Source organism: Entelurus aequoreus, linkage group LG17 (genome assembly GCF_033978785.1).
Source record: "Entelurus aequoreus isolate RoL-2023_Sb linkage group LG17, RoL_Eaeq_v1.1, whole genome shotgun sequence".
NCBI lineage: Eukaryota > Metazoa > Chordata > Actinopteri > Syngnathiformes > Syngnathidae > Entelurus > Entelurus aequoreus.
This window is the reverse complement of record NC_084747.1, coordinates 11,730,054-11,755,410: the sequence shown is the minus strand read 5'-3', so window position 1 is coordinate 11,755,410 and position 25,357 is coordinate 11,730,054. Positions and strand designations below refer to the sequence as shown.

The following is a 25,357-nucleotide window of genomic DNA, read 5'->3' as shown; positions in this document are numbered from 1 at the left end:
TAAACATTGATTGATTGATTGATTAATTTAGAGTTTTTTGGACACTCGGGGAACATATTCTAAGTAACAAAGACTTAATTTAGAGTTTTTTGGACACTCGGGGAACATATTCTAAGTAACAAAGACTTAATTTAGAGTTTTTTGGACACTCGGGGAACATATTCTAAGTAACAAAGACTTAATTTAGAGTTTTTTGGACACTCGGGGAACATATTCTAAGTAACAAAGACTTAATTTAGAGTTTTTTGGACACTCAGGGAACAAATTCTAAGTAACAAAGACTTAACTTACAGTTTTTTGGACACTAGGGGAACATATTCTAAGTAACAAAGACTTAATTCAGAGTTATTTGGTTAGGGTTTGGGTTAGAGGGTTAGGGCCAGGGCTAGAGGGTTAGGGTTATAATAAGGCCATGCCGTTTAAAGCATTAATAAGTACTTAAAGGCCTACTGAAAGCCACTACTAGCGACCACGCAGTCTGATAGTTTATATATCAATGATGAAATCTTAACATTGCAACACATGCCAATACGTATGCGCGTTACCTTATAAAGTGCAATTTTAAATTTCCCGGGGAACTTCCGGTTTAAAACGCCTTTGGAGGATGACGTATGCGTGTGACGTCGCGAGGTCCACAGAAGTGTTTGGACCCTTTTGGACACAATACACAGAGCTCTGTTTTCTTCGACAAAATTCCACAGTATTCTGGACATCTGTGTTGGTGAATCTTTTGCAATTTGTTTAATGAACAATGGAGGCTACAAAGAAGAACGTTGTAGGTGGGATCGGTGTATTAGCGGCTGGCTGTAGCAACACAACAAGGAGGACTTTGTTGGATAGCACACGCTAGCGCCGGCGACCTCACCTTGACTTCCTACGTCTCCGGGCCGCCGACCGCATCGTCGATCGCTGGAACGCAGGTGAGCACGGGTGTTGATGAGCAGAGGAGGGCTGGCTGGCGTAGGTGGAGCGCTAATGTTTTTATCATAGCTCTGACGAGGTCCCGTTGTTAAGTTAGCGTCGTTAGCAACAGCATTGCTAGGCTTCGACAGGCGTCGAATACACATTAACCGTGTATTTACATGTCCAGTGTTTGGTTCGGTGTCTCCTGATAGTAGTATTGTTGATCTTCTGTCTATCCTTCCAGTCAGGGATTTATTTATTTTGTTTCTATCTGCATTTGAGACAGATGCTATCACGTTAGCTCATGCTAAGGAGCTTCGTCGATGTATTGTCGTGGAGATAAAAGTCACTGTGAATGTCCATTTCGCGTTCTCGACTCTCATTTTCAAGAGGATATAGTATCCCAGGTGGTTTAAAATACAAATCCGTGATCCACAATATAAGTGTGGATTCCAATGAGCCAGCTTGTACCTAAGTTACAGTCAGAGCGAAAAAAGATATCTCTTGAACTGCATTCTAGTCCGTCACTAACGTTCCTCATCCACGAATCTTTCATCCTCGCTCAAATTAATGGGGTAATCGTCACTTTCTCGCTCCTAATATCTCTCGCTCCATTGTAAACAACGGGGAATTGTGAGCAGCACTACCGCTTGTGACGTCACGCTACTTCCGGTAGGGGCAAGGTTTTTTTATCAGCGAGCAAAAGTTGCGAACTTTATCGTCGATTTTCTCTACTAAATCCTTTCAGCAAAAATATGGCAATATCGCGAAATGATCAAGTATGACACATAGAATGGATCTGCTATTTCCGTTTAAATAAAAAAAATTCATTTCAGTAGGCCTTTAATAATGACTAGTTAAGAGCCAATATGTTACTAATTTGCATGTTAATAAGCAACTAATTAATGGTGAATATGTTCCCCATACTAAAGTGTTACCATGTTTTATTACTGGTGCACAAACTGAAGCGTGCATGAACATCACCTTGTTCCAACAACAAAACCAACACAGTGCATAAACTCACAACAAATTACACACCTGCAAATCAGTCTGACTTCTGCTGTTGCCGTATCCGTAATACGCCGATAGGGAGAAGTTTTTATTTACACGATGAGTCGGGCGTGTCTTGATCTCCGCCGAACCCCTGAGCCCGACTCACCGAACCCCTAGGGTTCCATCGAACCCAGGTTAAGAACCACTGAACTAGAATATAAAACATGTTTTCAGTTATTTCACCTTTTTTTGTTAAGTACATAACTCCACGTGTGTTCATTCATAGTTTTGATGTGACAATCTACATTGTAAATAGTCATGGAAATAAAGAAAACACATTGAATGAGGAGGAGGTGTGTCCAAACTTTTGGCCTGTACTGTATATTTTATTGTTTTTATTCATTTGTTTTATCTAACTTGGGGATTGAAATGTTTTCATTCCATTTACAATGTTAAAATACACAGCAAATACAAGTTTATTGCATTTGAAGGGATATACATGCGTCCTTATGATGGATTGTCGGTACATCAATGCTTAGTTTGGTCTCACAAAAATAGTATAGTTCATGGGCAATAATTCGTAGGTCAATATATCGTCAAGCCCAATGTGTTATCGGCCCAGGCCTAACCAGTTTGTTTCACGCTGATCAGTGAGCACAGACTTCAATAGTTCTGAAGGAGTCAGACAGTATTGAGTCAAGACAGCTTGTTGGTGCTTTAAAGGCCTACCGAAATGAATTTTTTTTATTTAAACGGGAATAGCAGATCCATTCTATGTGTCATACTTGATCATTTCGCGATATTGCCATATTTTTGCTGAAAGGATTTAGTAGAGAAAATCGACGATAAAGTTCGCAACTTTTGCTCGCTGATAAAAAAAAGCCTTGCCTGTAGCGGAAGTAGCGTGACGTCACAGGAGCTAGTATTCCTCACAATTCCCCGTTGTTTACAATGGAGCGTGAGAGATTCGGACCGAGAAAGTGACGATTACCCCATTAATTTGAGCGAGGATGAAAGATTCGTAGATGAGGAACGTTACAGTGAAGGACTTGAGAGGCAGTGATGGACGTATCTTTTTTTCGCTCTGACCGTAACTTAGGTACAAGCTGGCTCATTGGATTCCACACTCTCCTTTTTCTATTGTGGATCACGGATTTGTATTTTAAACCACCTCAGATACTATATCCTCTTGAAAATCAGAGTCGAGAACGCGAAATGGACATTTAAAGTGACTGAACATGTAAATACACGATTATTAATATTCAGCTTTGCGAAGCTAAAAAAATAGAAGCTAACCTAGCAACGTAGCCAACGTGATAGCATAGCAGTCTCAAATGCAGATAGAAACTAAATTAAAAAAAACCCTGACTGGAAGGATAGACAGAAGATCAAAAATACTATTAAACCATGAACATGTAAATACACGATTAATAATATTCAGCTTTGCGAAGCTAAAAAAACAGAAGCTAACTTAGTTGCGGCGGCGGGCGTACTCACTGTAGTGCGTCTGCTATCCTGCTCAAAACACAACACAACCTCCTGGTGTTGGTGTTGCTGTAGTCCGCCGCTCCACCGATCGCACCTACAACTTTCTTCTTTGCAGTCTCCATTGTCCATTAAACAAATTGCAAAAGATTCACCAACACAGATGTCCAGAATGCTGTGGAATTTTGTCGAAGAAAACAGAGGTATTTGAATTGGGTCCAAACACTTCCCTTGACCTCGTGACGTCACGCGCATACGTCATCATACCGCGACGTTTTCAAGCGGAAGTTTCCCGGGAAGTTTAAAATGTCACTTTATAAGTTAACCCGGCCGTATTGGCATGTGTTGCAATGTTAAGATTTCATCATTGATATATAAACTATCAGACTGCGTGGTCGCTAGTAGTGGCTTTCAGTAGGCCTTTAAAGGCTGAACATTTTCCTTTACGGTTTTTACATATGTGACTCTTCAAAAAAAGTCACGATTCCAAACTATTTTTGGGGTGAGGATTCAATTCAGAATTGATTGTCGATTCAAACCAATTCTCGCAATATATTACTTGGTATATAAATGATGGTAAAACCGATGGCATCCAGACATTGATCTCCTTCTGAAGGGACCCAGGTTGTCTGTAACAATTCCCTGCTCTGACCAGGAGGTGCCGAAACTGACCAATCAGGAAGAAGGGGAGTTGCCTGGCTATGTCAATCAATCAATCAATCAAAGTTTATTTATATAGCCCTAAATCACAAGTGTGTCAAAGGGGTGCACAAGCCCACATCAGGGCAAGGAAAAAACTCAACCCAATGGGCTGTACGGCCAAGAAGTGCCATGATGAATGAAGGTGGCGCACATGGGGAAAGAGACAAACCGCGAGTGCAAACAGAGTCCACAGGCGCGTACAGAAAGAGTTTTAATGCGTGAGATTTTACAGTCCAAAAATCTGTGCATGCATAAAAACTCTGCGTGGGGTTTGTTGCCATAAATACTTCTTCAAAACAGGTTACACGTTGCTCTTGGCTGCTGGCGTATGACGTATAGGCGCAGCAAGTACAAGCAGAGATGGCCTAAAAAAAAACACCTTTTGAAAAATGGGATTCTTGAAAATGTTGAATTGATCAATGGATCGTCATGAATGAGAATCACCATTCAGATTTGAATCAAATTCAAACATTCTCACATGGTAATTGATATGTTCCTGGGTGGTAGGAGTTGTGTCCTGGGCATGACGTTAAAGTGGAGGCTCCTCTAAGGGGACTTGGGGCACTAGGAGGTTAACCCCTTTACTACTGTTACCCCAGGTGGCCCTCGGCAAAGGCCTAGTACCTGACTGCCCCCTAGCCAGGGATACGGTGAAGACCTCAACGGCGGAGCAGGCGGAAGACGGTAGATGTAAGAACCACCACGACGGCTGCGATGGCGGAAGAAGGCACCCCCACACCCAGGTGGGCCCAGTTATGGGGAAATAACAACCCAAGACCTCAACGGTGGAACAGACGGAGGATGACTTCTAACCCTATGGAGCGTCTCAACGGCTGGGATGGCGGATGAAGGCTGCAGCAGAAAAGGGCATACTTGCCAACCTTGAGACCTCCAATATCGGGAGGTGGGGGGGTGGGGCTTGGTCGGGGGTGGTGGGCGTGGTTGGGCGGGGGGCGTGGTTAAGAGGAGAGTATATTTACAGCTAGAATTCACCAACTCAAGTATTTCATATATATATATATATATATATATATATATATATATATATATATATATATATATATATATATATATAAATACTTGACTTTCAGTGAATTCTAGCTATATATATACATATATATTTTTTTTAAATTTTATTATATATATAAATAAAAGAAATACTTGAATTTTAGTGTTCATTTATTTACACATATACACACACACACACACACAACACTCATCTACTCATTGTTGTACTTGAAAGTACAATGCTTTGTTAAGGGTTGAATTGTCCATCCTCTTTCTATTCTCTGTCACTATTTTTCTAGCATGCATGCTGAACACCCTCTCTGATGATGCATTGCTGTGTGGCACGCACAAAAGTGCTTTCATCAAATGCACGAGAGTGTGGAATCTTCCATCTCTCCCTAGCATGGCCCAAAACCGGTCAATCCTTGCTTCCTGGGGAAGATCTTCCCTGGCAAGCAATTGGTACTCCAGTACTTGTACCCGGAGGCTGGTCAGGTCCAATCGCAGCTGCGGCAGACTTTTTTTGGGGGGGGCGTGGCCTCCAGCACCGGCTGAATACCGGGAGTTTGTCGGGAGAAAATCTCTGTCGGGAGGTTGTCGGGAGAGGCGCTGAATATCGGGATTCTCCCGCTAAAAACGGGAGGGTTGGCAAGTATGGAAAAGGGTCCCCAGTCGTCTTGGACTCCATGCCACTGGATCCTGACCCGGATCTGTCAAGGACGGCGTGGTGACTGTCTGTGCACCAGTCTCCCCACTTTAAACAAAGTCACGCGCAGGCATCCTCCATAAAGGGATACACCCCTACCAGGAGGATCGTCATACTCGCTTCGAGTGACCGCCGATGATGATGATGAGGTGGTAGGAGTTAGTTGCTGATCTGAGCTGATACTTACCCTGACAGGTTGTGTTTTACATTAAAACAAGCAAAATAAATAATTTCAAGTCATTGGAACGCTTGATTTGTATGCGACGCCGCACTGCCTGCATGGAAGTGGCTCTCCAAAGACAAGGTCCAAGAACTCTTGGGCCACAAACTGAGCATTTACAAGGTTGACATCTTCCTGCGTGTGTTCTCCTGTTTGACCACAGATGTCGCCAGAGAGAACCTCTTGTCACAAACCTCTAAAAAGGGTTTCCCCCCGTGTCTTTTCATGTGCCTTCGCAGTATTTCCTTTTGAGAGAATCGTTCGCCACAAATGGAGCAAATGAAGGGCTTTTCCCCGGTGTGTGTCCTGATGTGGGAGAGCAAATTGGACTTGTGCGAGAAGGTTTTGCCACAAATCAAGCATTTAAAGGGTCTTTCTCCAGTGTGTGTTCTCATGTGTGTTTTCAAGTTGGACTTTTGTGTGAATCTTTCGCCGCACACTGAACAAATGAAGGGTTTTACTCCGGTGTGGGTTATCATGTGCCTGTTCAAAGTGGACCGGCGAGTAAACGTGTTGCCACAAAGTAAGCAACTGAAAGGTTTGTGAGAGGTCATGTGTCGGGCAAACTCCTTTTTGTTGCAGAAACTTCTGTCACAAAATGAGCATTTTCTACCGGCCTTCTTTTTGGAGTGTTTGTTGTCGGCGTCGCCTTCACAGTGCGCATCGCTGCTCAAAGGTGCTTGGGTGTTGTCCCGGTCTTCTGTCTCGCTATCTGCTTGCGACCCCGCACAGTGGTCTCCATAAGCTTCTGTTGTCATGTGTTGTGTTGAGCTACAGCCAGGAGGCTCCGCCCATCTGGTCTCCTCACCTGGACCGTGATGAAGCTGCGAGGACTCGGGTGGTTTCTCTTCATCGTCTTCAGTCTTCACGGAGACAACGGTCAGTGGCAACTTGGCGAGATCCGCTTCCTGCGGTCCGAGAAGATAACCCCCCTCCTGAGTTATCCATGGTTCCTCCTCTTCATCTTTAATATGGGGGGGCTGTGGTTCCTCCTGGTTCCAAGCGGAGATTCCCTCCTGTGGCTGAGGGGGACGTTCTTGTTGCCGAATCAGCTCCGGGGCGTCTGTAGAACATAAACAAGCCAAACGTACTTTAGTGATAACATATAATGGTGGATGGAATGAGATATGATGTCCCAGAGGTGCTCCGTTGGATTCGGGTCTGGGGAACAATCCAAAAGCAGCCATGTCTTCCTCATGCAGGAACTGCTGACGCACCTCAGCCACATGAAGCCAAGCATTGTTCTTCACCAGACTTCATACGGTCTGTTGAAGGGGCTGAGATTCTCACCCTGGTACCTAACAAGCAGTCATGACCTTAAAGGTTAAAGTTATGTGAGGCAAGAAGACATGATTTTCCTTTTTATGCATTCTAACTCGCAAAAACAAACTAACAATGGAGGTAATGGGAGTTGCTCTATTCCAGTGTTTTTAAACCACTGTGCCGCGGCACACTAGTGTGCCGTGAGATACAGTCTGGTGTGCCGTGGGAGATGATCTAATTTCACCTATTTGGATTAAAAATATTTTTTGCAAAGCAGTAATTATAGTCTGCAAATGATGTGTTGTTGTTGAGTGTCGGTGCTGTCTAGAGCTCGGCAGAGTAACCGTGTAATACTCTTCCATATCAGTAGGTGGCAGCAGGTAGCTAATTGCTTTGTAGATGTGGGAAACAGCGGGAGGCTAATGCTTAAACCAAATATAAACAAAAGGTGAGTGCCCCTAAGAAAAGGCATTGAAGCTTAGGGAAGGCTATGCAGAATGAAACTAAAACTGAACTGGCTCCAAAGTAAACAAAAACAGAATGCTGGACGACAGCAAAGACTTACTGTGGAGCAAAAACGGCGTCCACAATTTACACCCAAACATGACATGACAATCAACAATGTCTTTGGAGGTGGGAGGGGCCTATCCCCAGGTGCATGTCTTTGGAGGTGGGAGGAAGCCGGAGTACCCGGAGGGAACCCACGCAGTCACGGGGAGAACATGCAAACTCCACACAGAAAGATCCCGAGCCCGGGATTGAACTCAGGACTACTCAGGACCTTCATATTGTGAGGCAGATGCACTAACCTCTCATCCACCGTGCTGCCTGTGTAAGAATTGTGCTCTATAAATAAACGTGCCTTGCCATCTTAGTCACTGCCATTATGTCCTTGGTTTATATACTGGTCTGAACACACATATGCAAGATTGTAGCCATTAACGGCAAACACATAAGAACAGGACTGCACCAAACAACAGGACAACAATAACACAATAATAATAGAACGTTCAGTAACAATAAACCAAATTACTAATGACAGACCAGCAATTAAGTGACCATAGAACTTTGGATTTGAGTGCTTAAGTGCTTGAGTGGTTGAGTGCTAAAGTGCTTGAGTGCTAAAGTGCTTGAGTGGTAAGACGTACAAGAGGAGACTTGGACATTGCCCGTTACAAAGTGGTAACTCACACGTTGGTGTGAATCTCACATTATGTTGCACACCCCCACGTGTGTTTGTGTGCAGGCAGTATTGCACGGGTTAGCAACATAGTTGTGATTCTGTACGCACTATTTCACAACATTTGCACACACAACAAAGACACGGTCACAAGACTGCTTTATCACCGGCAGCATCCTCAAAAAGACCAACCCATACATTAAAAATACAGTTATCAGTTACATCGATGACATGCGATAAAACACACTTGGTGGATTTCAAGATTCATTTTGAGTGCAGTTTGGATTTGCACGTTTTAGATGCTTATTGAAAGAGGTGAGAGTTTGTAAGTCTCGTACGTGACTTGGAATTGTGTTCCATTAAAAAAAAACTGAATCACTTTTTCAGAATTGTACAAGACAGTCCCGATCCTGATCAAGTTGACCGATTTAAGCTTGTCTTCATAAATTAGGTGGAGCTAGTCCGTGGACAATCTTGTACACGAAGGAAGCATCTGCATAATTTATTATATTTTCCCAACTCAGCAATTCATTTTTTCTTTAGGGTGTTACAAATATGTGTGCTGGCGTTTTTGTCCAAGACTTTTAGAGCTTTCTTGTATGCAATTTCCACAGACTTTGATGTGGACTTGCATGCCCAAGTTGTTACAGCGGGTAATATGTGGCATGATCATTGCACTAGATATCATTTTGCAGAGTTATTTCAAATGTATCTAAAATTTGACGGGTTGTATTCAATTATCCATCCAGCCATCCATCTTCTTCCGCTTATCCAAGGTCGGGTCGTGGGGGCAGCAGCCTAAGCAGGGAAGCCCAGACTTCCCTCTCCCCAGCCACTTGGTCCAGCTCCTCCCGGGGGATCCCGAGGCGTTCCCAGGCCAGCCGGGAGACATAGTCTTCCCAACGTGTCCTGGGTCTTCCCCGTGGCCTCCTACCGGTCGGACGTGCCCTAAACACCTCTCTAGGGAGGCGTTCGGGTGGCATCCTGACCAGATACCCGAACCACCTCATCTGGCTCCTGAGCAGCGGCTTTACTTTGAGCTCCTCCCCCGATCTCTAAGGGAGAGCCCCGCCACCCGGCGGAGGAAACTCATTTGGGCCGCTTGTACCCGTGATTTTGCCCTTTCGGTCATAACCCAAAGCTCATGACCATAGGTGAGGATGGGAACGTAGATAGACCGGTAAATTGAGAGCTTTGCCTTCCGGCTCAGCTCCTTCTTCACCACAACGGATCGATACAGCGTCCGCATTACTGAAGATGCCGCACCAATCCGCCTGTCGATCTCACCATCCACTCTTCCCTCACTCGTGAATAAGACTCCGAGGTACTTGAACTCCTCCACTTGGGGCAAGATCTCCTCCCCAACCCGGAGATGGCACTCCACCCTTTTCCGGGCGAGAACCATGGACTCGGACTTGGAGGTGATGATTCCCATTCCAGTCGCTCCGTTTTTTTTTACATATTGTTTAAACCATAGCTGTGAATCAATGACAATTCCTAGATGTTTAAACTCCTGTACAACTTCAAGCTTTGTTGCCTTTACGGACACATCGGGAGATATGTCCGCATTTGAAAAAAAAACATACCGTTTTTGACACATTAAGATGAGAAAGGTTCAAGCAGTTTGACACTTTGGACATAGCAGCTGGTAGACCATGTGCATCTTGGCATTTAGTTTTTGCAAGCACGTACACAACAGTCTGCAAAGTTACGTTTGACGGACAGCTATTTGGCAGATCATTAATGTACAGACTGAACAACGGTGCTCCCAAAACCGAACCTTGAGGTAAACCAAGAAGTTTCAGATGTAGCATAGTGTACTCCAACACACCGTTCCTTCTGCACAATATATGATTCCATTTATAGCAATGTATTTACCGACAAAACAAGACAGTTCAGGTTATAAAATTGGATGATTTACAGTATCAAACACCTTCTTCAAGTCAAGAAAAACAGCTCCTAAGTCACCACCGTTATCCATTACCGTCTCAGTAGAATGTTTTTTTCCCCAAACTGCATTCAAATGCTAATTGAACTGCTCTGCTACCAGTTTTTCAGCTGCTTTGGAAACTGCCTGGAGAAGTCTTATCGGTCTGTAGTTATTGATTGTTGCAGGGTCCCCTGATTTAAAGACTGGAGAAATAACTGCAGATTACCATGAGTTTGGACATTTACCTTCAATTACAGATTTGTTAATGATGCTGGTGATTGGAGCAATTAGCAACAGTTTGTGCGTTTTGAGAAACATTGTGTCCATATAAAGTGCGTCCTGGGCTTTTGAGTTTTTAAACCCTTTGATAACTCTATTTACATTTAACTGAAACACTTCGTTTGTACTAAAAACCGGAGTAGCGGTTTTCAGAGGGAATGTAAATTGGATTTGTGGACAGGAGTTTGTCAGAATAATTGCATCTAAGTTATCACAAAACTTTGTGTTGCCGTGAGTTCCCGGCGAGAAGACAATAGCTGTCTTTGATCTTACCAAAAGAAGGCTTGTAAAACTCCACTGTGTAGGATGGCAAGCAACATAAAGGTGTTCTGTTTCTTTGATGTATTGTACTCCACAGAAAGATTTTGTCTTGACCCGAGAACTACAAAGCGGAGAGGAAGCAGGACCAGACTCCCCTCCAGGCGACCTTTTCTTGGAACTGTTTTGTGGCCAAAGGCAGCACCTGTTTACGACCCCCTTCCTTTAGAAACAGCTGTTGCCATGTAATCAGGGAAAGTCCAAATAAAAGAGGAGGCGTACAATCTTTCGTCAGAGCGTGGTGAGACTGTGCAAAGAGTATAGTCCAGACGTCTCTCCTCAATTGAGCCAAATTTAAATCTGTCTCTGTTTAATTCCTTGCTTCTTGTCTTGTTTAATAGATGTCATCAGTGTTTGAACCTGACAGAGTTGGTGGCCAAATCTTTCACAGAGTCAAGTACATGTCAAGGGCTGTTGCAATCTCAGATTTCCATTTATCTGCAAATCTCTAATGTTCTAATAATAGAATAATTTCCTGTTAGTTTATTTATTTTTGTCCACATCTAATTAGCATTGCCTCTGGCACTGGTTATGAAATAAAAGTGTTAAAAAGTTAGTAAAGAAATATCAGAACCTCTAATGTATATCAGCAATCTATCATTTCAAACAGGCCAATTTTCAGAAAAAAATAAAATAGTACCAATTTACTAAGTATTAAGTAGGCGGTATTAAGTAGTACCAAGACTGGAGACAAAGACCAATTCGCAAACTATATACCTGTTTCTTTACTACCATTTACTTCCTAGTACCAACGCAATAGATAGTAAACAGTGTGCATAGACCTAACAAAAGCATTTGACACAATTAATCATAATATCTTAATTATTTAATAAGAACGACATGGCATCAGAGGATTGGTCTTGAACTGGATCAGAATCTACTTAACCAACAGGAAGCAATACGTAAAGCTAGGTGAAAATATATCAAAAGAGCTAGTGATATCTTGCAGTGTACCCCAGGGATGAAAAATGGTTCAGTATTTATATAAATAACATTTGTAAAGTCCCCCGAGACTTGAAGTTATTGTTATTTGCAGACGACACATCTGCGTTTTGTTCAGAAGAGAACACAATTAAAATAATACAAATAATAACAGAAGAAATGAACACACTAAAAAGATGGTTGGACAAAAAAAGACTATCTTTGAATCTCAGTAAAACTAAAATAATGCTATTCGGTAACAGAAGAAGAGAAAGTCAGACACAAATACAAATGGACTGAGTGGACATTGAAAGAGTAAAATAAATAAAATTTTGGGTGTAATAATAGATGATCAAATGAACTGGGAATCTCATAAAAACTACACAACATAAGGTGGCAATAAATATTTCTATAATGAATAAAGCAAAAATCACTTAATATTCTCTACTGCTCACTAGGGTTACCATATAGGAGTTATTGTGTAGAAATATGGGGAACTAATTACAAAAGTACTCCGAATTTAATAACCAAGGTACAAAAAAGGTCAGTCAGAATAATACAAAACGTTGGATATAGAGAACATACAAACACTTTATTCATTAAATCAAATATATTGAAATTGAATGCGTTGGTGCATTTGCTAACAGCTACATTGATGTACAAAGCAAACTATAACCTGCTAGACAAGAATGTACAACAATTCTTCTCAACAAAAGAGGGGAAATATACACTACCGTTCAAAAGTTTGGGGTCACATGGAAATGTCCTTATTTTAGAAGGAAAAGCACTGTACTTTTCAATGAAGATAACTTTAAACTAGTCTTAACTTGAAAGAAATACACTCTATACATTGCTAATGTGGTAAATGACTATTCTAGCTGCAAATGTCTGCTTTTTGGTGCAATATCTACATAGGTGTATAGAGGCCCATTTCCAGCAACTGTCACTCCAGTGTTCTAATGGTACAATGTGTTTGCTCATTGGCTCAGAAGGCTAATTGATGATTAGAAAACCCTTGTGCAATCATGTTCACACATCTGAAAACAGTTTAGCTCGTTACAGAAGCTACAAAACTGACCTTCCTTTGAGCAGATTGAGTTTCTGGAGCATCACATTTGTGGGGTCAATTAAACGCTCAAAATGGCCAGAAAAAGAGAACTTTCATCTGAAACTCGACAGTCTATTCTTGTTCTTAGAAATGAAGGCTATTCCACTAAATTGTTTGGGTGACCCCAAACTTTTGAACGGTAGTATAACCTTAGAGAAAAATGTAATTTAAAACATTTGTATGCACGTGCAACACTTAAAACCTTTAGTATATTAGTATGTGGAATACAATTATGGAATGAATTCAGCAATGTCCAAAAATTTACTAATATGATCCAGTTCAAGAAACTGTTCAAACTACAAAGAAGACGAATTAAGATAAACGTCGTGAATTTATTGAAAATAAGATTTGATCCATCTCATTACGTGAAACATAACTGGAAAATACTGGACACAATGTGTTGTCAAGTTTACGAGAATGGATGCACTGTGACACTAATGTTCATTTTTTTAATGTTTTTATTTTATTTTTTTATAATTGGCTGTGATGATAATGTCAAGGAGTGATTTCTAAACACTGCTGTGTTGGAATTCTTATGAATATTGATACTATTGTTGATGTTATTCATTTTAGTTTGACTACTTTTGGATTGTTTTGTGTCATGTTTGTGTGTCCTCTCAATTGCTCTATGGATCGCTATTCTGAATGTTGCTGGGCCGGGTTTGGTTTTGGAATTGTATTATTGTGTATTGTTTTGTTGGATTGATTAATAACAAATAAAAATAACTGATTCAGCTACTTAAGAGGAGAACTGATGTTTAGAACACGTTGTGTACAAACTGAGAACAGGAAGTTAACAAATGTGTTAGTAATTGCTATAAAGTGACAAACGGAGAAGATTACATCGGCCTCACTTCTTCCTACTCCTTTTGGACATGTTGCAAAGAAAAATTAGACTATGTCAAATATGTGATGTATCATATTGATACTGCATACATGTTCGAAATACATTTCAACCAACCAACTATCTATCGTGTGCTGATTCCGTCTTGAGAGCAATTTTCATGGAATTATTTTCAAGGATTATCATGGAAACCTCATGTCAGACATATTAAAACTAAAATCTCCAAAAGCCTCTCAATTGTAAACAAAGCAAAACTATACCTCAATGAAAATGCACTCCGTACTCTATACTGCACCTTGGTACTGCCATACCTTACATACTGTGTTGAAGTATGGGGGAATACTTACCACAACACAATTCATCCTCTGATCATATTACAGACAAGAGCAGTGCGGATCATTCACAACTTTGTTTTTTTAGAACATAGTCATAATCTGTTTATGCAATCAAAGTTGCTCAAATTTGATGATCTTGTTAAATATAATACATCAATAATCTTATATAAAGCATTTAACAAATTATTGCCCCCTAATCTACAACGTTTTTTTTATAAGACGAGTGCAGGCTCATAACTTGAGAAGCTTTGGATATTTCTTATTGCCGAGAGCTCAAACCACTCGTAAACGTTTTTGTGTGTCTGTATGCGTAGTAAAACTATGTTTTTGTGTGTCTGTATGCGCAGTAAAACTATGTTGTTGTGTGTCTGTATGCTGAGTAAAACTATGTTTTTGTGTGTCTGTATGCGGAGTAAAACTATGTCGTTGTGTGTCTGTATGCGGAGTAAAACTATGTCGTTGTGTGTCTGTACGCGGAGTAAAACTATGTTGTTGTGTGCCTGTATGCGGAGTAAAACTATGTTGTTGTGTGTCTGTACGCGGAGTAAAACTATGTTTTTGTGTGTCTGTATGCGGAGTAAAACTATGTTTTTGTGTGTCTGTATGCGGAGTAAAACTATGTTGTTGTGTGTCTGTATGCGGAGTAAAACTATGTTGTTGTGTGTCTGTATGCGGAGTAAAACTATGTTTTTGTGTGTCTGTATGCGGAGTAAAACTATGTTTTTGTGTGTCTGTACGCAGAGTAAAACTATGTTGTTGTGTGTCTGTACGCGGAGTAAAACTATGTTTTTGTGTGTCTGTACGCGGAGTAAAACTATGTTTTTGTGTGTCTGTATGCGGAGTAAAACTTTGTTTTTGTGTGTCTGTATGCGGAGTAAAACTATGTTTTTGTGTGTCTGTATGCGGAGTAAAACTATGTTTTTGTGTGTCTGTATGCGGGGTAAAACTATGTTGTTGTGTGTCTGTATGCGGAGTAAAACTATGTTTTTGTGTGTCTGTATGCGGAGTAAAACTATGTTTTTGTGTGTCTGTATGCGGAGTAAAACTATGTTTTTGTGTGTCTGTATGCGGAGTAAAACTATGTTGTTGTGCGTCTGTATGCGGAGTAAAACTATGTTTTTGTGTGTCTGTACGCAGAGTAAAACTATGTTGTTGTGTGTCTGTATGCGGAGTAAAACTATGTTGTCGTGTGTCTGTATGCGGAGTAAAACTATGTTGTTGTGTGTCTGTATGCGGAGTAAAACTATGTTTTTGTGTGTCTGTATGCGGAGTAAAACTATGTTTTTGTGTGTCTGTACGCAGAGTAAAACTATGTTGTTGTGTGTCTGTACGCGGAGTAAAACTATGTTTTTGTGTGTCTGTATGCGGAGTAAAACTTTGTTTTTGTGTGTCTGTATGCGGAGTAAAACTATGTTGTTGTGTGTCTGTATGCGGAGTAAAACTATGTTTTTGTGTGTCTGTATGCGGAGTAAAACTATGTTGTTGTGTGTCTGTACGCGGAGTAAAACTATGTTTTTGTGTGTCTGTATGCGGAGTAAAACTATGTTGTTGTGTGTCTGTACGCGGAGTAAAACTATGTTGTTGTGTGTCTGTATGCGGAGTAAAACTATGTTGTTGTGTGTCTGTATGCGGAGTAAAATTATGTTTTTGTGTCTGTATGCGGAATAAAACTATGTTTGAGGTTTAAGAAAATCTTGAAAGATGAAATAATTGAAAACTATCAAATATAGTAACAACTACTTTCATTTATAAATGGCTGATTTGTATAGGCTAGTAAGGTAAAGTTTTGTACCTGACAAGTTTCGTCTATCTTGCTTCTGCAGCCTTCATCAGACGTGTCACGTGATGTTAGCGTGACGTCATCTGTGACGTGTTATATGTATATATATATATATATATATATATATATATATATATATATATATATATATATATATATATATATATATATATATATATATATATATATACCTTACTAGCCTATATAAATCAACCATTTATAAATACACATTAGTAGGCTAAATTAACCTCTTCGACAACTACTTTCATCCCATTGATTTTTTAACGTTGATGTTCCAGGCAATATTCAGTGAAGGTATAGGATAGGCAAATATAAACTTTGGCTTCAGCTTATTCCTTTTTCGGTCATTCTTTTTCTTTTCTTTTCGTGTGTAAATGTGTATGATTGTTAAATATGTATAATCTGTACTGTTAAAGGCCTACTGAAAGCCACTACTACCGACCACGCAGTCTGATAGTTTATATATCAATGATGAAATCTTAACATTGCAACACATGCCAATACGGCCGGGTTAACTTATATAGTGACATTTTAAATCTCCCGGGAAATATCCGGCTGAAACGTCGCGGTATGATGACGTATGCGCGTGACGTAGTCAGTTAAACGGAAGTTATGGTACCCCGTAGAATCCTATACAAAAAGCTCTGTTTTCATTTCATAATTCCACAGTATTCTGGACATCTTTTGCAATTTGTTTAATGAACAATGAAGGCTGCAAAGAAGAAAGTTGTAGGTGGGATCGGTGTATTAGCAGCGGACTACAGCAACACAACCAGGAGGACTTTGTTGGAGAGCAGACGCACTAACCGGCGACCTCACCTTGACTTCCTACGTCTCCGGGCCGCCAAACGCATCGGGTGAAGTCCTTCGTCCTTCCGCCGATCGCTGGAACGCAGGTGAGCACGGGTGTTGATGAGCAGATGAAGGCTGGCTGGCGTAGGTGGAGAGCTAATGTTTTTAGCATAGCTCTGTGAGGTCCGGTTGCTAAGTTAGCTTCAATGGCGTCGTTAGCACAGCATTGTTAACCTTCGCCAGCCTGGAAAGCATTAACCGTGTATTTACATGTCCACGGTTTAATAGTATTGTTGATTTTCTATCTATCCTTCCAGTCAGGGGTTTATTTTTTTTGTTTCTATATGCAGTTAAAGCACGATGCTATCACGTTAGCTCGTAGCTAAAGCGTTTCGCCGATGTATTGTCGTGGAGATAAAAGGCACTGAATGTCCATTTCGCGTTCTCGACTCTCATTTTCAAGAGGATATAGTATCCCAGGTGGTTTAAAATACAAATCCGTGATCCAAAATAGAAAAAGGAGAGAGTGTGGAATCCAATGAGCCAGCTTGTACCTAAGTTACGGTCAGAGCGAAAAAAAATATGTATTTCACTGCATTCTAGTCCGTCACTCTAACGTTCCTCTTCCACGAATCTTTCATCCTCGCTCAAATTAATGGGGTAATGTTCCGAATAGCTCTAGCTGCGTTGAAAACAATAGGAAAATATGAGGGAGTGAACAACTGACAACGTCACGCTACTTCCGGTAGGGGCAAGGTTTTTTTTTATCAGAGACCAAAAGTTGCGAACTTTATCGACGTTCTATATTAAATCCTTTCAGCAAAAATATGGCAATATCGCAAAATGATCAAGTATGACACATAGAATGGATCTGCTATTCCCGTTTAAATTTAAAAAATTCATTTCAGTAGGCCTTTAAACTGGTCACACAAAATGGTTGCTGGTTGATTATATAACCGAAATAAACTTATTTCATTCATTCATTCATTCATGTTTCCTTACCATTATTGCTATGTTGTCTATCACCATTGTTGGTATTTTGTCTATTACCCATCCATCCATCCATTTTCTAGCGCTTATTCCCTTCGGGGTCGCGGGGGTCGCTGGAGCCTATCTCAGCTACAATCGGGCGGAAGGCGGGGTACACCCTGGACAAGTCGCCAACTCATAACAGGGCCAACACAGATAGACAGACAACATTTACTCACATTCACACACTAGGGACCATTTAGTGTTGCCAATCAACCTATCCTATTACCATTGTTGGTATATTCATTATTCCTACATTGTTGATAGAAATGATTGTTACAGTGTAATAATTATATTTACCTGTGGTAATGCCACTATGATACAACATCTGTATTATAATCCTTGAACAAAGTAAGAGTGAAAGTCAAAGTATTAACCACTAAATGGAGAACTGGGGGTGGGATTGCATAAATGATCTTCTTCCCACTCCTTTTCAGGCAGAACTGGACCATCGAGCTTACATACTGCACATTATGCTAGGTTCACACCAACGGCGCTTTGACGGCGCTTTAAAGCGGCATGCAAAGCGGCGTTAAAGCGTAACAAAGCGTGATTAAAGCGTGAGGGTCGTAACGCCTGGTTCACACCAACGGCGCTTGCCGCGCTTTCAAGTGGCGAGCAAAGCGCCGTCATTTTTGTCAATTTTTCCACGAATATCCCGATCGATACACTCTGATACGCTCTGATACGAATTAGTTGCCGCTTTCTTACCGTTCCTCACGCTTTGATCCCTCTTTGATACGCTTTAAATCACGTTTTGATACGTTTTATTACGCTTTATTGAACTTTATTACGCTTTGATGCGATCCTGACGCTTTAAATCAGGCTCTGACACGATTATCAAGCTCTGTTGTGCATTGTTAAAACAAAAATAAGAAAAAAATGTGAAAAACTCAGTATACTGTTTTTCCACCCATTTTTTATATTCATTTATTTTTTCAAATTCTCTTTTTTTCCCGTTATATTATGTTTTATATCTTCATTTCTTTTATTTTTGTCATCTTAATAAATAACTATCTTTCATGCTAGTTGAAAATATTAAAAGGCATTTGTTTTATATACCCATTTTTTATATTCATTTATTTTTTCAAATTCTCTTTTTTTTCCGTTATATTATGTTTTATATCTTCATTTCTTTTATTTTTGTCATCTTAATAAATATCTATCTTTCATGCTAGTTGAAAATATTAAAAGGCATTTGTTTTATCCACCCATTTTTTATATTCATTTATTTTTTCAATTTCTCTTTTTTTCCCGTTATATTATGTTTTATATCTTAATTTCTTTTATTTTTGTCATCTTAATAAATATCTACCTTTCATGCTAGTTGAAAATATTATATTAAAAGGCATTTGTTTTATCCACCCATTTTTAATATTCATTTATTTTTTCAATTTCTCTTTTTTTTCCCGTTATATTATGTTTTATATCTTCATTTCTTTTATTTTTGTCATCTTAATAAATATCTATCTTTCATTTCTTATGCTAGTTGAAATTAATTAAAGGCATTTCTTTTATAAAACCTAACATATTCTCTTTATTATTAACATTTTCATACAGAAAAATCAAACAGCAAACTCTAAAGAAGTACAGAAACAATGATCATCGTATAAAAAAGGCAATGATGCAAAAGAGAATGGATTTGTAATCCTGTGTTGGTTTTACATGTCACTAGTCAATATCACAGTCACTTCCTATTTGTAGGGGTCCGCGCTTTGAACCAAGATCTGTTAAGCTTTCCTACGCTTTTAGTCAAGTTTTGCTGAGCTTTGTCAGGCTTTGTCATGCTTTGATACGCTCTCGGCGTTTTATTCCATTCTTGACAGAGCGCAGAATTTTTTTAAACTGTTTAAAAAATGTTGGCGAACTTGCCGCATGTCCCGCTTCACTACAAGCTTTCCCACGATCCATTAGGACCCTCACGCTTTAATCAGGCTTTGTTACGCTATAATGCCGCTTTAAAGCGCCGTTGGTGTGAACCTAGCATAATGGATCGTGGGAAAGCTTGTAGTGAAGCGGGACATGCGGCAAGATCGCCAAAAATTTTTAAACGGTTTAAAAAAATTTGGCGCTCTGTCAAGAATGGGATAAAGCGTTGAGAGCGTATCAAAGCGTGACAAAGCTTATGGCGTCACATTAGTACCAAAAATCCAAGCACGTAAAAACTGTTATCGCGCGCTGATTCTCCACTTCGTGCGCGCGCGCTGTGCCTTTCTGCGCGCTCGCTGTCTCGGTCTGTGCGCTGTCATGTTTCATTTTGGTACTTTGGGGCGGGCATGCTTAGACCGCCCCTTCTTTCTGATTGGCTTTGAAAAATTTTTTTTTTTTAAATAAGAAAAAAAAAAAGAAAAATACAACTTCAAGTAGGTTGTAAAAAAAAGGCAGATGAAGTGAAACTATAGCAATGCTTTTCTTTACACTCTCTCATGCACACAGATACTCATGTTATGAGAAGTATATTGTTTCAAAAATATTAACATTAATTGTTGATATTTTAAACATCTTTCAGATTACATTGCTCGAATTCAAAAACCACTTTACTACACAAATATTAGGCCCAATGTGCAAGATTATTCTATTAGTATTAGTTATTTTTATGTTTTATCATATCTTAGCTTATTTTTATGTTTTATCATATCTTAGCCTATTTTTGTATGGTCTTATTATATTTATATTTCAGTTTTTATTGTATTTTATTTTATTTTATAGTTTTTCATATTGTAGTTTATTTTTATGTTTGATTATATCTTATCTTATTTCATATTATTTTTGGACTTTTACCTGATGTATATTTTAATTATTGTTAATCCATTTATTTGATCATCTAGTGTTTCCTCAAAGAGCCCTCTGGAGCTCCACGTCCACAGGGTTCCTGTGATTGGCTATTGTCATTGTGTTGTTATTATTATTGTTGTTGTTGTTGTTTGTTTATTTTTATGTACATGTTTGACTGTCTTCATGGGGTGTGGGTGTTATTTCTCATTTTGTTTTTAACTATGTAAAGCACTTTGAGCTGCATTTTAAATGTATGAAAAGTGCTTTATAAATATTTATTATTATTATTTTTAGTAATAGTACCCTTACAATCACTCCAAAGCAGTTCAATAACTTACCTCTTTTTCAGCCAACATTTTTTTATCCACTTCTTCCTCCGTAAATCTTGATACATATTGACGATGACCCGCCCTGCTATACTTCTGATTGCTCAAAGCCAATCAGAAAGAAGGGGCGGTCTAAGCATGCCCGCCCCCAAAGTACCAAAATGAAACATGACAGCGCACAGACCGAGACAGCGCGCGCGCAAAACGAGACAGCGCGCGCGCAGAAAGGCACCGCGCACATGCAAGAAGGCGCCGCGCGTGCGCACAAAGGCGTCGCGCGCGCGCACGAAGTGGAGAATCAGCGCGCGATAACAGTTTTCACGCGCTTGGATTTTTGGTACTAATGTGACGTCATAAAAGCTCAGCAAAGCTTGACTCGAAGCGTAGGAAAGCTTAACAGATCTTGGTTCAAAGCGCGGACCCCAGTCGCCACCGCAGCTCCGGATAAACGGTGTTCTCCCTCCTGCTCGTTGCTGTTCTTCCTCCCTCTCCTCCGCCTCAAGGGTTAAGATGTAGTTATACAAAAGGAAGACAAACATCATGTCTTCTTCGGATAGATCATGCTCTGGTACACCTAGAACTTCTTGATCGTGTTGCTCTGCCATCCTGTTCGGGAGCCAAAGATGCAATGACTTTGTACATATGCTGCATCTTTATATACCGCTGGAGTGACATCGGCGACCTCTATAATTCCAACGCGTAACAGAGCGTAACAATGCACAACAGAGCTTGATAATCGTGTCAGAGCCTGATTTAAAGCGTCAGGATCGCATCAAAGCGTAATAAAGTTCAATAAAGCGTAACAAAACGTATCAAAGCGGGATTTAAAGTGGGATCAAAGCGGCATCAAATCGTGAGGAACGGTAACAAAGCGGGAAAGAATTCGTACTAATTCATATTCTGTCAAGAATGGAATAAAGCGCCGGGAGAGTATCAAAGCATGACAAAGCCTGACAAAGCTCAGCAAAGCTTGACTCAAAGCGTAGGAAAGCTTAACAGATCTTGGTTCAAAGCGCAATAGGAAGTGACTGTGATATTGACTAGTGACATTGAAACTTGATGTAAAACCAACACAGAATTACAAATCCATTCTCTTTGGCATCATTGCCTTTTTTATACGATGATCATTGTTTCTGTACTTCTGCTGTTTGATGTTGCAGTTTGACATTACTACCTATCATTTTTCTGTATGAAAATGTTAATAATAAAGAGAATATGTTACGTTTAAAAGAAATGCCTTTTATTGTTGTCAACTAGCTTAAGAAATGAAAGATAGATATTTATTAAGATGACAAAGAAATAAAAGAAATGAAGATATAAAACATAATATGACGGAAAAAAAAGAGAAATTGAAAAAATAAATGAATATAAAAAATAAAAGAAATGCCTTTTATTGTTGTCAACTAGCATAAGAAATGAATGTTAGATATTTATTAAGATGACAAAGAAATAAAAGAAATGAAGATATAAAACATAATAAATAATAAATAATAAACATAATATAACGGAAAAAAAAGAGAAATTGAAAAAATAAATGAATATAAAGAATAAAAGAAATGCCTTTTATTGTTGTCAACTAGCATAAGAAATTAAAGATAGATATTTATTAAGATGACAAAGAAATAAAAGAAATTAAGATATAAAACATAATATAACGGGAAAAAAAAGAGAAATTGAAAAAATAAATGAATATAAAAAATAAAAGAAATGCCTTTTACTGTTGTCAACTAGCATAAGAAATGAAAGATAGATATTTATTAAGATGGCAAAGAAATAAAAGAAATGAAGATATAAAACATAATAAAACGGAAAAAAAAGAGAAATTGAAAAAATAAATGAATATAAAAAAATAAAAGAAATGCCTTTTATTGTTGTCAACTAGCATAAGAAATGAAAGATAGATATTTATTAAGATGACAAAGAAATAAAAGAAATTAAGATATAAAACATAATATAACGGGAAAAACAGAGAAATTGAAAAAATAAATGAATATAAAAAATAAAAGAAATGCCTTTTATTGTTGTCAACTAGCATAAGAAATGAAAGATAGATATTTATTAAGATGACAAAGAAATAAAAGAAATGAAGATATAAAACATAATATAACGAGAAAAAAAAGAGAAATTGAAAAAATAAATGAATATAAAAAATAAAAGAAATGCCTTTTATTGTTGTCAACTAGCATAAGAAATGAAAGATAGATATTTATTAAGATGACAAAGAAATAAAAGAAATGAAGATATAAAACATAATAAATAATAAATAATAAACATAATATAACGGGGAAAAAAAGAGAAATTGAAAAAATAAATGAATATAAAAAATAAAAGAAATGCCTTTCATTGTTGTCAACTAGCATAAGAAATGAAAGATAGATACTTATTAAGATGACAAAGAAATAAAAGAAATGAAGATATAAAACATAATATAACGGGGAAAAAAAGAGAAATTGAAACAATAAATGAATATAAAAAATAAAAGAAATGCCTTTTATTGTTGTCAACTAGCATAAGAAATGAAAGATAGATATTTATTAAGATGACAAAGAAATAAAAGAAATGAAGATATAAAACATAATAAATAATAAATAATAAACATAACATAATGGAAAAAAAAGAGAAATTGCAAAAATAAATGAATATAAAAAATGTGTGGAAAACAGTATACTGAGTTTTTCACATTTTTTTCTTATTTTTGTTGTAACAATGCAAAACAGAGCTTGATAATCGTGTCAGAGCCTGATTTAAAGCGTCATGATCGCATCAAAGCATAATAAAGTTCAATAAAGCGTAATAAAACGTATCAAAGCGTGATTTAAAGCGTATCAAAGCGGGATCAAATCGTGAGGAACGGTAACAAAGCGGCAACTAATTCGTATCAGAGCGTATCAGAGCATAACATTACTTCGGCGATCGGGATATTCGTGGAAAAATTGACAAAAATGACGGCGCTTTGCTCGCCGCTTTAAAGCGCGGCAAGCGCCGTTGGTGTGAACCAGGCATTACCTTTTATATTAATTTATATTATTACGTGTTGTCTACCTTGTACTTTTTTTATGTCATTGCCTGAAATAAATGAATGAATTTTAAGTGTATAATATGTTTCATTCAGCCAGGGAAGGTGGTTTCTTTTCTTCAGTTTCTGTTTGATGTTTTTGATAAACCCGTTCATTGTTTATTGACTCACTGACACAAAGATGTTACAATTGTCGTCTCACTCAGGGCAATTTATAAAAATGTTGGGTTTTTTCAGTCTTAGTCGTTCTGACTTTTTCGCAGGAGGGACAGTTGAGAGTTACCATGACGTTGTTTACTTAGCTTTCTTGAAAAGACAATGATATTATGACAGATGATTGCTTATACTTAAAGCTAAACATACCTTGGGCATGTAACACGACTTTAGTTGTTCCAGCAGCTCCCAGTCGCTCCTTCTCTATTCTTCTAGAAAGTTCCTTCTCGTACGACGCTATCGTTCTTTCAAACAGCGCGAATATTTCATCCGCTGCCACCATTAGTCGCTCCTGCACCAACTCTTTCAACATTTTTAAATTGCTTGATGAATATTAAAGCAATAATAAGAATAATAAGAATAATAACAATACATTCGTCGCAGTCACCCTTTGTCTCAAGTTAGCATCAAAGCGTTGCTAACTTCCGCATTTTTCTTCTTCGATGGAGGTTTTACGGCAGCTCAACCTCCACAGCGTTACACTAGTGTCACGTTGCGGTGGGATTAAATATACATAATAAAAGTAAATAATAAATAGAATCGCATTTTTAAGTGAGAATGGCAAGAAAGTAAAATACATCCAGTGTTATTTATTTCAATAATAAAAGTTTTTTGGCAAAGTAGAAGGTATGTGTGAGTGAAGAAGGGTATGGTTATTATTTGACTTATTTTTTGTCTGTTTTTGTATTTGTTTTGTATCATCCCGTGAGGTGCATATTTTTTTTGTTCAGTTGGTACTTCATGAAGTTTTGCACTTGTTGTTTTTTGTATGTTTTCATTATTTTTGGATGTATTTGTTTGGTTTGTATGCTTGTGAATCGCCATTAACTACGTATTATGTTGAAGAGGGCAGGAAATATAAGATTTTCTTCATCCTGTTCCTTCTCAAGCATAGGTGTGTAAATATGTGTTTTGTTGCTAGAGTTTAATTGTCTAATGATCAAAAAATGCACATCAATGAAGGAGATAAATAAATAAAATGAGAAAGGAAAACACACGCAGCTGTGATTAAAGGACATGTACGTGAATGTTGAAGAAAACATAAAAAAATAATGTAACGCTGGTCAAATACAGAATTGCTATTAGAGAGTCCAAGACAACTTGAAATCAACTCAAAAAAATTATAAATATTCACTTTATAATAACCTCAGATCGTCTGATTGGTTGAGAACAATGGTGATCAATTATTTTGTAATAACGTAATGAATAC

The 25,357-nt window shown here is 38.6% G+C and overlaps 1 protein-coding gene across 1 annotated transcript; it reads right to left on the bottom strand.

Moving 5' to 3' along the window:
- Window positions 1-5,277: 5,277 nt before the first annotated feature.
- Window positions 5,278-24,590, bottom strand: LOC133632362 (zinc finger protein 316-like). Its single transcript, XM_062024746.1, has 2 exons — window positions 24,298-24,590; window positions 5,278-7,080 (listed from the first exon to the last, which is right to left on the bottom strand). Exons 1-2 carry the CDS (start codon window positions 24,458-24,460, stop codon window positions 6,134-6,136), a joined length of 1,110 nt encoding a protein of 369 aa, XP_061880730.1. The 5' UTR covers window positions 24,461-24,590; the 3' UTR covers window positions 5,278-6,133.
- Window positions 24,591-25,357: the final 767 nt, after the last annotated feature.